The sequence below is a fragment of the Chamaea fasciata genome, unplaced genomic scaffold, assembly GCF_029207755.1.
Source record: "Chamaea fasciata isolate MVZ Bird 193981 ecotype frontalis unplaced genomic scaffold, bChaFas1.0.hap1 SCAF_9, whole genome shotgun sequence".
NCBI lineage: Eukaryota > Metazoa > Chordata > Aves > Passeriformes > Sylviidae > Chamaea > Chamaea fasciata.
In genome coordinates, this window is record NW_027094094.1 from 10746851 (window position 1) to 10763958 (window position 17108).

General features: G+C 40.7%; 1 protein-coding gene across 3 annotated transcripts in view; it reads left to right on the forward strand.

Moving 5' to 3' along the window:
- SORCS1 (sortilin related VPS10 domain containing receptor 1) overlaps positions 1 to 17108 on the forward strand; it is a 261592-nt gene that overhangs the window by 226488 nt on the left and 17996 nt on the right. For all 3 annotated transcript variants that reach the window (XM_066190961.1, XM_066190963.1, XM_066190962.1), the window contains exons 19-22: positions 8310 to 8496; positions 12405 to 12538; positions 14379 to 14502; positions 15483 to 15595. In XM_066190961.1, coding sequence (XP_066047058.1) covers positions 8310 to 8496; positions 12405 to 12538; positions 14379 to 14502; positions 15483 to 15595 — 558 coding nt within the window. The remainder of the gene's footprint in view (positions 1 to 8309; positions 8497 to 12404; positions 12539 to 14378; positions 14503 to 15482; positions 15596 to 17108) is intronic.

Consider the following 17108-nt stretch of genomic DNA (forward strand, 5'->3'; position numbering starts at 1 on the left):
ATCTCTAACTTAACTTGGTATTTCGTTGTTCTGCTTCCTCCATTCCTGAATCCATAGAAAAATGTATTTAAATCTTTTCACCTCTTTTTTTTCTATTTAGCACTTCTTTATCTGTGTTTAATTGGAGGTGCACAAGCAGGAACATTCACAAAGTAGCAGTTTTCCCTTTTTCCCTAATCTAAATTGATTTCTTTAAACTTCTACCCCTTTTCCTCTCTTACTGCCCAATAAATCCTAAAACAAGTATGCTTTAACACCAAGGGACAATGTACATCCCTTTATAGTTTAGAGTTTTCAAGGGACAATGTGTATCCCTTTTTAGTTCAGAGTATAGTTTAGAGTATTTAAGGAAATTACTTCTGACCTCTCCGTAGTAAGTGTCATCTGTGAAGAAAGAATTTTTTTTAACATCTCTGTTATTGATGCTTTCCCCAGCAAACAGGTGTCCTGATTTGTAAAGGCAATACCATATGATAAATCATATCTAACCCGAAACAGTTTTTGACCTGAATGTTTATTTTCTCCAGTATATGGTCACTTTATTTCAGTACTGACAGTCATACAGCATTTCTACTGTGATGCTGTAATAATAGTGTGAACATATAATTTCATCTGGTTAAATGATTGATTTCTCCATTTAAAATGCAAAGGAAAAGGTCCAAAACAAGAGTCAGTCTTCAGACTTAAAAAAAAAAAAAAGGGGTTAAAAAAGTGCACTTTGTATCATCTTTCTCTTTTAAGCAAAGTTTTATAACCGACTTGGAGAAGGAGTTGGACAATCTGAATAGTAGTCACAAAATTATCTAAGAGTTATGTCAGAGGGAGAAAGAATCACCCACAGTACAGGAAACTGAGGACAAATGTCCTGCTCTTTCTTCTATGAGTGCTTCAGCTCACATATCATGTAAGAAAACCCTGACCACACTGTCATACAGGGAGCTGCTGTGCGTTGCTCTGTCTCTTTTGTTGATTCTGGTCTTTTTTGGCAGCTCTGCTTCAGTGTGCACCAGAGTCTGGAAGCAACACTTTCTCCAGTATGAGATGGTGCCTGTCTCATGCTGGGTGTCAAGGAGTACAGAACAGATGTTTTGATGAGTGAGTGAGTCAGTCCTCAGGAGATCTAAAGGGAGCTCTTCATCCACTGTATCTGATAAGGAAGAGGTTAGGAATTGCTCTGAGGGCTGAAGCAGTATTGATCAGCCTCCAGCCTTTCCAATTACTCTCCCTGTTAGATGAATCTTGACCTCCTGCTCCTATATTTGTCAACTTAAAGAGCAACCAACAAAACCTTTGGGAGAATTTTACCCAGTCTGGCAATGACTTTGTGTGGGTGTTGCAGCAAAAGAAATATTCAACAAAGAGGAATATTTTCCCAGTTATGTGCAAGTTATAGGGGAATAAAATGTACTTGAAGCAGCAAAACTGTGTAGACGAAAGCATTTACCAATTTAACTGTTTCAGTGATAAAAAATCACCACTCACTAGAAAAGTTAAACAACTGATCAAAAGAACAAGCATCCTTTTATAAAATGGATATTGATTTCACAGAATGATTGAGGTTGAAAGGGATCTCTGGAGATGGTTTAATCCAACCCCACTTCTCAAAGGGAAGTTCCTTTCCCTTGCATTTGAGGCAGAGGTATCACAAGACAAGAATTTGCCAATTTCTATTTAGTTCTGCCCTGCACAGGTATATAGCACAGTACAATCTGGGATGTTCAGTATCCAGAAAATCTGTGCCACTCCATTTTTACTGAGGGGAAGGCATCAGGAAAGTTTAAAAGGGCTGGATATGTCACCTTGCACATCTTTTCTGCCAACAACATGTGAAAAATGTGTGTCCTATTCAACCCTTGCCCCTTGGAGTGGTAGGCAATATTTTTGAGTACTACACCCTGGTGAGGACTCCTCCTTTAGTGTGAGTGATAGCTGATATCTTTTAGGGTGTGCAAAAGCAGTGGCCTTTCCTTTTACATCTTAACACTTCCTGTATCCCTCTGAGACATTTTGTTTGAAGCCTTCAAACCTGCAGAGCTGTTTCATACACCGCAGCCTCCCAGCTCTCTTTTTTCCTGCCCATGTTCCACTTGATTTGCAGGAAAAAGGGAAAAAAGAAAGGAAAGAGAAGCTGGTGAGCCAAGGTACAAGAGTTTGTTTGGGATTTGTACTCTTGTTATCTTTCTAGGACTTTCTGCTCCATGTAGGAATCCACGTGGGTTTGAAAAGAGGAACAAACTGCAGAAGCAGGTTCACTGGAGGCCTTGAAAATTCACTGCATCTCTGTAGTGGACCAGATTGCTAAGAGGGCAGGGAGAGACAAATAGCAGCAGTAAAAAACTGATGTTTTCACTCAGGTGTGGGATTCAGGGGCAGGAACCACAGCACAGTGGCTCCTTGTAGAGCCTGGTTGTGCCTGTGGTGATGCTGAGAGCCACAGCTGTGCATTCTGACAAAAACACAATGTGAGCAAAAGATGCCTCAAGAGAAGCAAGGACAAAGCATTCAAAAGTGTTCTTCTATTAAAGGAGACACAAAAGAAAATCACGACTGAAGTCTTTGCAAGTGGAGGGAGGGCAGGAACCAAACCCAGGAGCACACTGAGCATTGCTGATTTCTGAGAGCTGGGATTCTGGCCCAGTTTCTCTCACCCTGACTCACATGAAATTTTCCTGTGAAGCATTTATATCTGGCAGCATATAAATATCATTAAAAGCAAACCCAACCAACAGGTCATATTTAAATCATCTAGATGTAAGAATTCTCTCAAAAGTGATCTAAGTCTCCCGTCACCTTTCAGAATTTCTGTATGACTTCCTCTAAACTGCTTGCAAGGTCACCTTGCACTTAATATTTATGGTTCCATTATTGGAAAGGTTTGGCCAAGTTATTTGTCCAATTAATCTGGGTATAATCACCATGATATTTTCAGTGGGTGACAGTATCCAGGAATCATCAATATTGCCTTTACTAACTATCATTGTGTTGCATTTTATGAAGTATTTTGGAAGTGTTTAATAAGCAAGTCATCGTACTTAAGTTGGGAATTTTGCTCTTAAATTTCCACGAGATAATCAGAATACCAACAGCATTTTTGTCACTGTGTGACAGCAAATGAGAAAAGTAGCTATGCTTAAAAGCAAATTTTTCATTGCCTAAACACACTGCCAGTTTAAAGGTTAATCCTTTGCCCTGGCCTGGGCTACATGCAGAGACCCAGGACTGGTACCTCTCACACTGCAGCATTGAAAAAGTAGTTTCTCAGCCTAAAGACCTGAATCCTTGCTTTAGTTTTGGACAGCAACAGAAGAAAACCAAAACACAGAGTTACAAAGGCACTTTTCCTACTTAAGTTATTCCACCCAATGTCCTTGACATGTTTTGCTTCCCTGTTGTAGAAAATAGAGGGATTTTATTAAGTGTGTGTTGTTTCTGTGTGCCTTCCTGATCACATGGTCATGTAGGTCTCTTGCCTGTCACAACCACAATTGTTATTTGTATGTTAGAATTATTTGTACGAACATCAGACACTTGTGCTGCTGTACTGCTTCAGCAGAGACTCTGAAAGCTGCAGCCTCCAGAGCAACGCTGTTCAGCACAATGGCTTTCAAACTTGTTTCATCTGATTGCTCACACATCTTTGCTGATGGATGGTAAAGACATTCAGGGCAGGAAAGTTCAAGGCTTTGACTGTTTCATTACAGATAATTCACAGAGAAACTGCCTCCTCTAATTTATTTTTTATCTTGATAAAATGACAGCCAAAAATCTTTGACATTCCAGGTCTGCCTCAGTTCTCACATGGCAAAGTCACTCCACTGGGAGTAGATTTTGGCTTGCTTTTAACTGCTTGCTGCTGCTGTGTGATGTTTGGATTAGACTAATGTGTGGGGGAAGCTAATTTGTTCCTACACTTCAGGCCACAGGCTAGAATTCAGGCAATCTGAACTCATTCCTGAACTGCACTCTGAGCTCCTTCTGCATGACCTTGAGTAAGAAACTTAAAACTTTCTGGTGTTTTATTCCCTCATGTTGAAAATAGAGCTTTGCTTTCTGCCTCATACCCCCCATGCCTTGCATTTGTGTATTTATTGCTGATAAATCCAGAGGACTCTCTTACCCTGTGAACATACAAACGAAGCCCAGAATTTCCTAGAAGCTGCCATGGCTCTCTGTAATGACAATGTTGATACATGGCTGTACAAGGTACACCATGTCTCAGGTACATTTAATGAGCTTGGGGATCCTGCTGGGGGCACAGTGCCATTAACATTTCCCACCTCAGCACTATTGTGTGGTACAATTCAGTATTCAACTCAGCTGAAGTTTCTGGAGATGAGCTTAGCATTAGGATTGTTTTGATTGTTGATTTACTCAAATTAAAGGTGCAAAGCTAGTAGTAATTAAAAGCATAGTCTGTTTTTGGTATTTGTGGTTAATTTTTTCTTTTTTTCCGGTATCCCACTGTGTTCCCTCTTTTGATAGCACAAGGTTGTTAGTAATGATTACAGAAATATGAAACCTTCATCCTAACTTTCAATGCACATGCTGAATCACGGCTGTTTATCTTACTAACAGTACTACACTCCTGTAATAACACACAAATAACAGAGGATGTACCCTCCCCCATACCACCGTCATCTGAATTATAATTGCATTTTCTGATGATGACAAGCTGGTTGGGAGAAATCAGAGCCTTCCATGCATTTTTGAATTCTTTGTTGAAATCCCATGAAAATGTATGAACGTGGACCTTGCCTTCCTAATGACACACAGCACTACAGTCTTGTAATGCACTTCCAGCCACACTGGTTGAATTATTCTGCATAATCCTGAGAGGCTGTTATTGATTCCTGTGGGGCACAGAAGATCTAGTACTGTAAAAAGAGCTCATAGCTGAGTTGAGCTGGCACAACTGGTAGTCAGGATGAATGATGTGATCAATACAATTCACTATTCGGTGTTGAAAAGTAAGTACATGTGAAAAGTATCAAGCTATTTGCCCTGCTAAAAGGCACCTTTCTATTCAGTTTCTGATTGGAAAAATTAAGTCCATCTCTCTGAAAGCAGGAATTTACATAGGAAAGCATGTTTTTCAGTTCTTGGATCAAATTGGATCTGAGTATCTGTTAAAAATTAAGAATATACTTTAAACAGATCTAGATTAAAGGTATGCTTATATGTGGATATTCAATTCCGGTGAAAATATCTTTGATGAATGATTTCATTTGGTGACAGGAAAATGCCAGAGAGGGAAAGGGGTTAATCTAAGGAAAGCACAGTGAATTAATCCATGAAAACCCTCCAACGGTAGCTGTGTCTGTTTCTTGCAAAGGATAATTAAATCTATTGTCAACATCTCTAAGGAAGACACCAAAGTCAGTGCATAATTAAAGACTTAAAAATGAAATCTGAAACATGGGAATCAAAATTTAAACCTTGAGCTGTGTTTGTTCTATTTTTTAATACTTCCATTTAGATACAAATACAGAAAGTCAATAAGGAAAATGAATTGTTACAACTTTCAGGGCAAGATTCCAGGGGTGTGTTTGAGAGAGAGAATCCTGTTAGGTGGGTCTCACATCTCACATTCGCCAAAAGAGGTGTGAGAGCTGCATAAAAGTAATCAAAATATAAAAATATTGTTGCAAACTGTATGGGGTGTTTCTTGATATACCCTGAGGCAGGAAGCTTCACAGAGTTTTTTGGTAATGTCCAGGTCTTGTGTGCACTCGAGGCTCCTTTGGTCAAGATGCAGGAAAAAGGAAAGGTGCACTTGTCTTAGAAGGCATGACCAGGAAGGAGGGAAAGAGGAATATTTTGTATATGCTCAGAAAAAAGAGAAAATCCTTTAGAAAATAGTACATTTCTGATTTACATTTTAGTAACTAATGTTGTCCAGGTAGGTAAAGGGTTTAATATGGGGCCTTGGGAAACTTGTTTTTAATTATGACGGCTTCTTTTCAGGCTAAAAGTTCTTAAAGCTCAGCATATGCTTAAACCTTTGGCTGCACAAAAGCCATTATCAAGATTGCAGTGTACTTCAGATTATATCCAAGCTTGTGCATGTTGCAGAGAAAGGGGTTAATCTAAAGAAAACACAATTAATTAATCTATGAAAACACTCCAACTGCAGCAGTGTCTGTCTCCTGCAGGTAATGCAGGGAGTTTTGTTTCTCCCTTAATTGGGCTAAAAGCTTCAGAAAAATGCTATTGTGAAGTACTGAGCTTGACAAAATAAAAAGGAAAAGCTGGAAAAAGCAACTAGAGCGTTTTTTGCAAGATGTATGGATAGACATCTAATTGTTGCAGAACAAAACTTCTCTTGGTAAAACAACCTCTTGCAAGTGGCTCTGGAGAGATGCTGGAGACAGAGACAGTGACAGCTTGGTTGGCTTAAATCAGGTGTGGGCTGTGTGGGAAATGTTTGGATTTTGGCTCATCTGCTTTCTCTTCCTGTCTTACTCTGCCCGTGCCTTTACCTGGCACAGATAAAATATTAGAACAAGTCAAAACACAGTCTCTTTGTTTTCCTGACTTTTCTCTCCCACTTCCTAAGCTAGAATTTTAAATGTCAGATTTTCAAAATGTGGCATTTTCAGAGGAGTGTTATAGCCTGGATCTTACACGATGGAAAATGTATTTCCAGTTCAAAGGGTTTTAAAACAGGAAAGGCCAAGACAAATGAAAAAGACTGAGGGAACAGCAGCTGAAGCTCTTCTCTAATTAGATTTTCAGTGGTTTCTGACAGCATCTTCTCTACCTAGAAATTGAAATCTATCTTGCATGCCTTAGAAATGGCTCCTTTCCCTGGCCACACCTGTAGACAGCATGAGTTTCATGGCTATGGACAAAATGAAGACAAGAAAAAAAAAGGTTCATCAGAACACAAATTTTGATACTTGCAGAAATGAGGCTGTTCTAAAAGGCTGTCACCCTTTTCGTCTTCTGCTGCTACCTCAGATATGTGGAGCAATATTCCACGACCTGAAAAAGACTTCAACTGCATGACCTTGAGTATCCTCAGAGCTGATAAATCCAGCGGGGTCACTGTGGTGGCAAGTTTTTAACCATGTGAAAAGCTTTTGTCCCAGCAGCATGGCCTTACTGTTCAAAGACATCATCTCCTTTTGAGTAAGAAAAGACAACTAACACCCTAATAATGATGGACCTGGAGGAATTGGGAGAACATCAAAGGGTACTTCAGAGATCTCTGTATTTGGTCTGAGTCCAGCACTGGACTTGAGATAATACTAGTCCCCCTCTGAAAGAGGTTCAGAGGTCATGTATGGTCACTTCTGGCTGCGGAAGCATATCCCATTTGGTGGCTTCTGTTGGCTCAGTCAGACAGACAGGAGTGCCCAAAGCACTGCATCATGTTTGAAATTTTCTAATCTTTCTAATAACTCAGGTCAACAAAGGACATCACTCTGTTCTTAAGACCATTTCCCTGCCTCACCTTCAGTCTGGGATTCTCCACAACAGAACAACACGGTTATTTTTGTCTCATCTATTTGGAAGCAACAGAGCTTCCAGCAGGGTGCCAGGGGAGTGTAAAAACAACTTTAGTCTATTAAAAGAGAGCATCTGGGAAAATTTGTTGCTCTTGCCACCATCAGGTATAGAGCTCTGCTCCTTTTGCTTTCCATTCAGGCAAGCCTCCACTATTTCTGCCTTCACAAGTTATAAAAAGACTGAGAGAACATGAGGAATATAAAAGTTCTGTTCCAATTTCCTCTTAGAGTCACATACATTCACATCTCTTTCTGGTATGGATACGTGCCTGATGCCAGCCATTCACACAGGTACCTTTCATTCCAGAAGGGGAATTGGGCATCCAGAGGACTGTTTCTCTTTCAAAGAAGGAAAAAAAAGAAGAAAGAGAAGAAAAGGAAGAGGAAACAAACCGAAAGTAAATGAAATGTCCTTTGAGCCAATTTTATGAGAGGTTATTAATTATCAGCTATTAATTTTCCATTGTTCCAGATAGTGGCCACTGCTGCAGTGCACCAGGCTGGGGAGGTGCTCCACAGCAGTAGCCAGCAAGTGTGAACACAGCCACCATGAGCACCATGCAGAGCCAGAGGGGGATTTCCTAGGGAGTGAGGATGTTTAAAGGTAAGGCAAAATGCTGCATCTTACATGAGAGGGAGGGATCTTTAGCAGCCACGGTTGTCTGACAGGTCGGTGCAGGCTGTTCCTCTGGCACATCAGACCCTGTCACTGTTCTCCATTTGGTCTCCGTCACGCCTCTGATCCCTACTCTCAAAAGCAAAACAGAGCCTGTTTTGATCCTTTCTCTTTCACCACAGGGAGACCTCCAGAGATCCCTCATCCAGGTGGATTTTGGAGATGGCATTGCTGTGTCATATGCCAATCTCAGCTCAACAGAAGATGGGATCAAGCATATCTACCAGAACGTGGGCATATTCCGAGTGACCGTGCTGGTGGAAAACAGCCTGGGTTCTGACAGCGCTGTCCTCTACCTGCACGTAACGTGTACGTATGTTCATACCCTTTGGTAGCTTCTGGTTTTCTCTTAGAATTATTGCTTGTAGCTAGAGGTGACATTTGGAATTTGGCAGCTGGGTCCACAGTAGTGGGAAATGATCAGTGTTCATCTGTCCTCCAGACCCTTGATTCCAGACTCAGAGGAAACATAGGTTCATTAAGGTTGGAAAAGACTTCTAAGATCATTGAGTCTAATTATTAACTTTTGCTTTTTAAACCATGTTTTACCTCTAATTTTGGATAGTCTAATTTGGGACACCTCAAAGGATTGTCCAGCCCTTTCTGAAATGCACTTTCATTATCAAGATTACACTTCCAGAACAACAAAGACCCCCAGGGATCTTTAATGACTTTTAAAAGCTTTGAATTTTATTTTGTGCATGTTTTTCCCTCTAATGAAACACACCCACCTCTGGGATGGAAACCAGTGCATTTCAGTGTTTCTGTTGTCATAGGAACCAAAATCTTTGTATTAAATAGTGTTGCAAAAAAAATTAATTATCCTCACATTGCTTTTCTGCTATTCTTTTTAATATTTTTATGCTTCATATGGGTCTGATTTACAACTGAAATGTATCCCAAGTTCTTGGATAAAAATAACATCGTATTTTTTCATATTTATTCTAGAACATGGTTATGAACCCAAAGGGTCAATCTATTTATCAAACTTCTGTAACATTCCTAATGGATTTTGTTTGGGGCTATAATTTTCTTTATACAGTGGGGTTTTTTTTGTTTGTTCTTTATGTTTTTGCTGTGTGCCTCTGTGCCAGATTAACTTAGAAAAAAGGAAATTCCAAAACATGAAGTTATGTTTACAGAAATATTGTTTACCATCTACCAAACTAACTGCACATATTGTATATATGACTTGGCACATTCCCTACACTTTGCCTCTAGTTTTGGAGTTAGTTCACACAGCATGAAAGCAGCTGCCTTTTGAGAGTAGGAGAGCAGCTCTTTCATGGAGAACCATTGTGTCAACAGATGGAAACACTGGGAGGCAGGAGTGTGGGAGACAGGATTTTTATGAAGGAGAACCAGAGGAACAGGAGAAAATATCTTCTAAAATACCTTTGGTTTGTCAGATGTCCAGCCTTCATTCACTCATAGTATCTTTCTGATCTACAGCTGCTCTAAATCATTTTCTTGAGACACTGAAGGCTTATGAGCTGTTTTGATTGTTTAGGCTGTACAAAAAGTAAACAAATTCAGATTTGTTTGTGTGACTTAGCAGCTGATAGTGCATGTTTCTGTGCTCTGCATAGGTAATTGCCAGCACAGGATTTAAACACTGAGTGATTATTGCAGCCAGGCCCAGGTTACATGTGCCAGACTCTCTGGAGAAGTGACAGCTCTAAGGGATATGTCTCACCTTTCCCTACATGATAAGAATTAGGGACTGCAAAACAGGTTACAAATGAGCATGGTGCCACCCAGACCAGAAATAGACTTGCTGAGGACAGGGATGTACAGTAGATCCACCCCCCTCCAAAGTCTCTAACACCCTGATCCACAAAAGCTTCTAAATCCTATTTGAATGCTTGCATTGCCACTCAGCCCTCTGCTGAGTATTCTGCTTGGGGTGTTTGAGCTGGGCCTTTGGGGAGTTTTTCAAAAAAATATCTGTCCTTAACAACACTGCATTGTAAGATCCACAGACAAACAATGTGTAGCCTGAACATCCAGAGTTTTAGGAAGGGCTACCAACTGGGTGATCCCTGGTTATAGGGTTAATACATGAGTGTCTGCAGCCAGATCTGGGTCTTCCAGCACCTTCCTCACCTGTGGCCAGCACTCCTTCTGCAGGAAAAAACTGCGGGCACTGAGCCTCAGTGCTTGTGGTCTCAAAGATAAAAGAAAAGCCTTAATCCCATGGTTTCCTCATGCTGCTGCAGCCATGTGGCCAGTGCACAGGAGCAGTGCCTTTCCTGCAGTTGCTCCAGGGATCCAGAAGCTCAGGTTACTGTGACACAGGAGCATTTTGAGTTGGATGGACAGTATATAATTCTTGTATGTAAACTGCTCAACCCAACAGCCTTTCTCTCAGCTGTCCTGACATATCAAAATTTTCTCCTGGAAAGTTAGTTATGGATTTGCCTGGATGCTTCAGAATAACATCACCTGTGCAAGTGAGCCTTCTCTCTTTCAGTTTTCTGGAGCTTGTACAGTTTTGTTTTGTTTGGTTTGGTTTGGTTTGGTTTTGTTTTTTCCCTGGGACAGGTGAAGGCCATAGCCTCCATAGCCTTGCATGAAGCTCAGAAATTAATTTTCTTGAATCCTCTTGAAGCTTACCTGGGAGAAAGCAGTCTCCTACCAGGAGGGCCTATGCAGAGTGAGCTATCCCCATCTGCTGGTCAGATAACAGCTCAGCTTTTCAGCCTCCTTGACCCGGCTGTGCTGGGAAGTGCTCTGGCAGAATTGGGTTGCTTGAGCCATTCTTTCATATCCCTTCCTAGCCATTGTATGGGGAAGGTCCAAGGAAGTGCCGGGCACTCTCTGCTGTGCAGGATCAATTGAGATCTTTTCAGAGCAGTGATGCAGTAATGTTGGAGTGTATCGGACTTTCTATGGGCTCCATCATTACAGTTGTCACTGCACTTAGCTGGAGAAACTGCTGTTTTTCAGGTCTTAGGGTCTTGCTGAAAGCAGGAACAGCGTGATGATGGAAATGGATCAGAGCAGGAGGATGCCATTAAAATGATAAGGATGAAATTGTGGCATCTCATGAATTTTCAAGAGTGTTGAAAGCTGCTTATAAAAGGCAAAATAAGTCATGATCTCATGTATAGAAGGCTTTGGTTAATGTGATCATGGATAACTCTAAATTGGGCTGCATCAGCTTAAGCAGTAGCTGTGTCTACAACCCAGAGAAAGACGCATTTCAGTAATAAATCAGGAACACTGATCCTTATTCTGGCATTGTTTATACAATCTGATTTGGGGAGGTTTTTTCCTCACTCTGCCTATTGCGTTATACAGGATGCTTTCTCCAGAGTATGTGGTGTTCATTTAGGCTGCAAGGTCTAAGTGGTGATTCATGCATGGGTTATATCCTGCAAGATCCTCCCTGGAAGTACATAAAATTCTCTCGCAATGCATCTCAACTCCATGTGAACAATGCAAGGCTGTAGCTGTGGTTGTCATCACTGGGGAGCTCACAGATAGAGGATGTGTAGATGTGGCCTTAATTTGTTTAAGGAACGCATGTCCTCGTGTCACCTGAGGTTCCTTTATTTTTCTTTCCCTGTCATTCAGGACAGTTGCTTTGTTCTCTTAGTGAACAGTCAGATCACATTTTAAAAATAATCTATAGAACAAGATTTAACAACAAAGGCCCATCTGTTTCCAGAAGATGGGAAATGTGTAACCCTGGGCATAATGTCACTTGTCGAATGAATTATGTTCTGTTTATACTGAAGAAATGAAAGAGTTTATTGATGAAAAGGAGGAAGTATAAGGTAACATTAAAATGTAGACACTCAGTGAATAGCTGCCTTCAGAAAGAGTTTCTGCTGAAGTTCACCAAATCATAGCAGTTTTCAAGCAAAGATGCTTCATGTCTGCTGAAGCCCTTTGTCCTGCACATTCTTATGTCTTCCCAGTGAAGGCCATATTCACACAACAGTCTCTATTGTAAAAGTCATATAAGCTCCTGACTTTATGACATTTGTGTGGTAGAAAGTCCAAGTTTTTCAGCTCCAGATACAGGTGGTGCTCCTGTTCTCTGAGGAACAGATTTAAGCCTTCCTTTCTAGAAATGGTACCAAGCCAAAACATTCTGTCATGTTCCATGGTGATTTAGGGAAGACTTTTCTTCCTGTACCAGTGAATATCCCACCCAGGCTGACTTTTCAGATGGAGGAAGGACTCACCTGCTGCTTGTGTTCCTGCAGGCCCCTTGGAACACGTTCACTTATCTCTGCCCTTTGTCACCACGAAGAACAAGGAGATCAACGCCACAGCAGTACTGTGGCCGAGCCAAGTGGGAACACTCACTTATGTCTGGTGGTTTGGGAACAACACAGAGGTTTGTATTCCTGATTGACTGAGGTCAAAATAATCTTGGAGGAGCTCTCTGACAGAAGAGGGAAGGGAGAGAGGGATCTGGGAATGCTTCTGTGCAGTCATATATGCAAGAAAACAGTAAACCAAGTGCTGAGATACTAATGGTCCTTGGAGGTACCAACATGGAAATGTAAGTAGTGCTTTGTGTTTGTGGCTGTGATTTAGATGCAGGGTTTATTGCTATTTCATGCAAGTTGGCAATAGCTTTCTTCCTTAATTCCATCCAAGGTGAACATAGTTAACCAAAATCTGGAAGAGTTTCTACTGTTTTTCTTCACCTTCCTTTCTTCAGTAACAAGAAGAAAAAAAAGTAGGGGCTTTGGAAGATTTTTTTTTAGGGAAACAACCTTTCAAGCTAAAGCTTGAAAGTTTTTATATCTGGAACTGACTTATGCTAAGCCCCAGCACCCTATGCTAAGGTGCAAGAGGACCATATTTTCATGTGCTACAGGTGGATGACATGGTTCCCAACACACCTCCCTGCCCTCAGGCTCTGCTCAGATATGAGAGTATCATCCATCATGTTCTGCTGCCTCTGTGCTTGCAGTCTTGTCGAATCTGCATAGACACTAGAACCGTTACTTCACATATAATTGTGGCTAAAGTACCCAGAAACCCTAATTAGTTTCTGAGGGGAGAGGTTGTCATGGATTTTGTAGAGCCAAGAGGGACCTTCATAATCACACATGGTTCTCTTCTGTATAATGCAGATTGGAGAGTTTGATCAGTACCTTCTGCTTTATTTAACTCTTTGTGACTAAGGCAGAACCTGACTTTTTATTGTTGTTTTGCATTAATAATTTTCCTCAGCTGATCAAAAATGCACTGCTTCTTCTTCTGACCATCTCCTCCAACTGTTTCCCCACAGCTAATTATTCTGAGCTTTGAACTCATGGACCGTGTTTGTAGTCTGAATTTATCTAGTCTGGGATTCAAGCTGTTGGATCTTGTTAGGCCTTTTTGTGTAGATTAACTCTCTGTACTATCAGCAATCATCTCCCCCTAGAGGTTCTTACAGGCTGTGATTGTCACCTTTTAACATTCCCTCTGATCTCCTAAGCTTCTAAGTGATCAGAGTTGGTCAAATTCTGTTCTCATTGAAGTGTGAGTTTTACTATAGACTACAATGGCAGCAGTTTGACTTAATACTGGGTCCTTTGAAGATCTCACCCAGAGTTCATTAATGAACGAAAAGAGAAGTTAAGGAGAGTCTGCTGGAGGACACAACTCATTGATAAACTGATTCACAGCTAAAGGGATCTGTGTCCTCTCAAGCATCAGCATTTACCAAAAACGATGTCTCTGTATCTAAGGATAACATGGGACAGCAAATGTGAAACCTTAATTTGGCTGTTTCTGTGACAACCCCCTTGAGTCACCTTAAATAAAGCACTCACACTAGATTTAGGAAAGGAGGGTGCTTGCTACCTAATCAGTGAGTGTTGCAGGCCTTTATATCAGGATCTGGGCCTCTCTGGGGAGTGAGCAAAGGTGGGAATTTTAATGTGGAATCCAGAACAACCAACATGCTAATGGAGAGGAAGCACTGGAATCATAAAACATAGCTCCTTTGGAAATTTTAGGTACCTTACTCAGAGCTTTAGGAGGACATCCCTGTCTGGGACTGGTGTGCCCTCTCTAGGAAATTAGGTGCCACGTCACAGGGCCCCTCCTGAGTCTGAAATTTCCAGTCTAGAACTAACTCTTCAAACCATCTCAATAGGTTAGAGAGCCAAACTCATTTTTACTTTTCCTTTCCAACTAAATTAGCTGATTTTTTTCCTTTTATGATGTATTTGCAGCCACTGATCACATTGGAAGGGAGCATCACATTCACATTTTCTGTGGAAGGGATGAACACCATCACTGTTCAGGTCTCAGCAGGAAACACCATTCTTCAGGACACAAAGACTATTGCAGTATATGGTGAGTTTTTCCCTTTTATTTCACACAGGATTCTCCATAGTCAACATTTAGAGAGCTAGGTTAGCTGGCAGCAACAAGAGGTCTTTATTCCAGAATGCTTTGAGTGAGATTATAAATTGAATTCCAGTGTTACCAGTCCAGCATAGTACCTCTGAAGGCCACTGCCTGACAGTAGTGCAGACTGACATGATTGCAGAACATTGATCCCCTTCCCAGAGCCCTCTGCATGTGCTCCATCACTCTTTGATCATCCTACATGATTGTCAAAATGTTAGCTTGTTTTGTAAGCTGGTTTTCTCCCTTCTTGGCCAGCAGAGGCCTCTTAACTCACACAAAAGCTGCTCAGCTTGAAAGATAAATCAGTGCTGTGTGCTGCAGTTCTGCACAGAAATCTGTACTGATTTGACATTGTTCTCATGAGTCAGAAGCAGTTAGGGCACACAAATACCATATAGTGTAGATGGAGCCTAAAACCCACTGGGAATCCCAGTTTTAGCTGAGTGTGATCAATATGGGCACCTCTGTTAACAGCGACAGAGATTAGGTACATTTTCCAAGGCTAGTCCTCTCCCCACATTTATCCCTGTTCCCTTCCAATTAAGATCTCTAGTGTTTGGGGCACATCTATGAGAATCACAGCTTCCTACACAGGACGTGCCTGCTCCAGAAGTCGAACTGAAGGTAACATTTCATTTGCATTCCCAGCACATCTCTCTTTGCAGTGCTGTTCATCCACTCAAGTAAGGACTGACCACCTCTTTCGGTTCCAGGACAATCAAGTGATGAATCTCCCAGATTCTCTGCATCTCTCAGGGAGTCTCTCAGGCACACTGCACTGCTGGATTCCCTCACAGTCCGTGCATCATCTGCAAATTGATTAAGCAAAACATGAGCTGCACCAGGTTTCACAAGGTTCTGACCCCTCATTTGGCATTAAGGCATTTCAGTCTTTCCTCACCACTCTGTCATTGTATCTGCAGAAAAATTTCAGTCCCTGAGGTTATCATTCTCTCCAAACCTCGATGACTACAACCCAGACATCCCAGAGTGGAGAAGGGACATCAGCAGAGTGGTCAAGAGAGCTCTGGTGGAGGTAAGCTGTGTGCATAACCTGTGTTACAAGGGTTCCTGATTTTCTCCTTCATTAGTACTGGATCAGCTGTTCTCTCAGAGTCTCTCTTTATTTCCACCACCCAGAAATGGAGAACTGGCAGCATTTGAGGCCAGCATCCTAAATCTTAGATAGGTGAAATGATCTCGTTCTGTGACAATCTGGTGCCCAGAGTCAGCCTTCAGTGTAATGCAGTGCTGTTCTAATGGAATTGCAGATGTGCTGTAGAAAACTTGTGAGACCAAAAATTAAACAATTTTTATTACACAGAAGAACACCACAGCAGGTATTTAAAGTCCTTCATATAGCATGAGGCTCACAGGGCAGGACTGGATGCTGGTTTTCCCATCAACACTGTAGGGAAGCTCTGAAGTTCCTTCTTTAACTATGGAACAGAATATCACAAAAATATTCAAGTGTAGCTGAAGATTTGGATTTGAAATTGAGGAGGTAAGAAGAATTAGAAGAGATAGCTGGGGTTTCTCATCTCAGGAGAAAAATAGTGCAAGGAATTGTCTGAAATAGTGTTTCTGCTTTTTTAAAAATAAAGATACTCAGGTTTTGAAAGGACAAAAGGGTTGTCAATGCTATTAGCAACCTTAAGTGTTACTTGTGGCATCATCTGTGCAAAAACTCTAGAAAAACTGTGTCCTGATCAGTTGCACAAACTTGTCTGGATTGTCTCTGAGATTTTTTCTGATATTTTGTTAAAAGGCAGGAGGAAAGGGCAAACAAGAGCATTTTCTGGATCTTGATCTTCTGACATATTTATTTCTGTATCAAGTATTCAAGGATCCATTTATCTTCAGGATGAATTTTCAGAATAAAAACATCTCAATAAAGCAAAATCAAACCATTAAAAACATAGAATTGTAAAACCACAGTACCAAGGCTACATTCCAAAAGCAGAGCAGTGAAAACACAAAGTCTTTTTGTTATTTGATTTAAAAAAATAAAAATTGATTGCTAATTATCTCTTTTATAGCTAAATTATTCACCTTAAACAAGCCTTTGTGAGAACTTCCTGTAAAAATTAAAGATAAACCCAGTAGATTTCTATAGCAATTAAGTAAAAGGTATAAAAATGAGTCAAATAACTAAATAATTCAATAGGAAATTATAGCTGTGCTATAGAATTTTTATGAACTTTTATTAAAGTATTATATTCTTATTACAGAGTATCATCAGACTTGGATAAAATTCTGCATAGAAAAATTATAGTTCTGTACTAAAATCTGATCTTCACTCTGAGTAGAGATAATTTCATATTATCACAAAATATCCTATTTCTTGTTTTGATCATAATTATTTGCTCGCATCATTGATTTTCTGATTACTGTCTCCCACTTTTGAAAAAAAAATTGTTCCCAGCCTCTGAAAATGAAGGCAATACTGTGTCTTTCTTGACGCCTTAAGGCAACCTGTTAGAGAAGCACAAATAATGCAAGCCCTGACTTCACAGAACACTCATAAAGAATATAAAAGAGACCCTTAT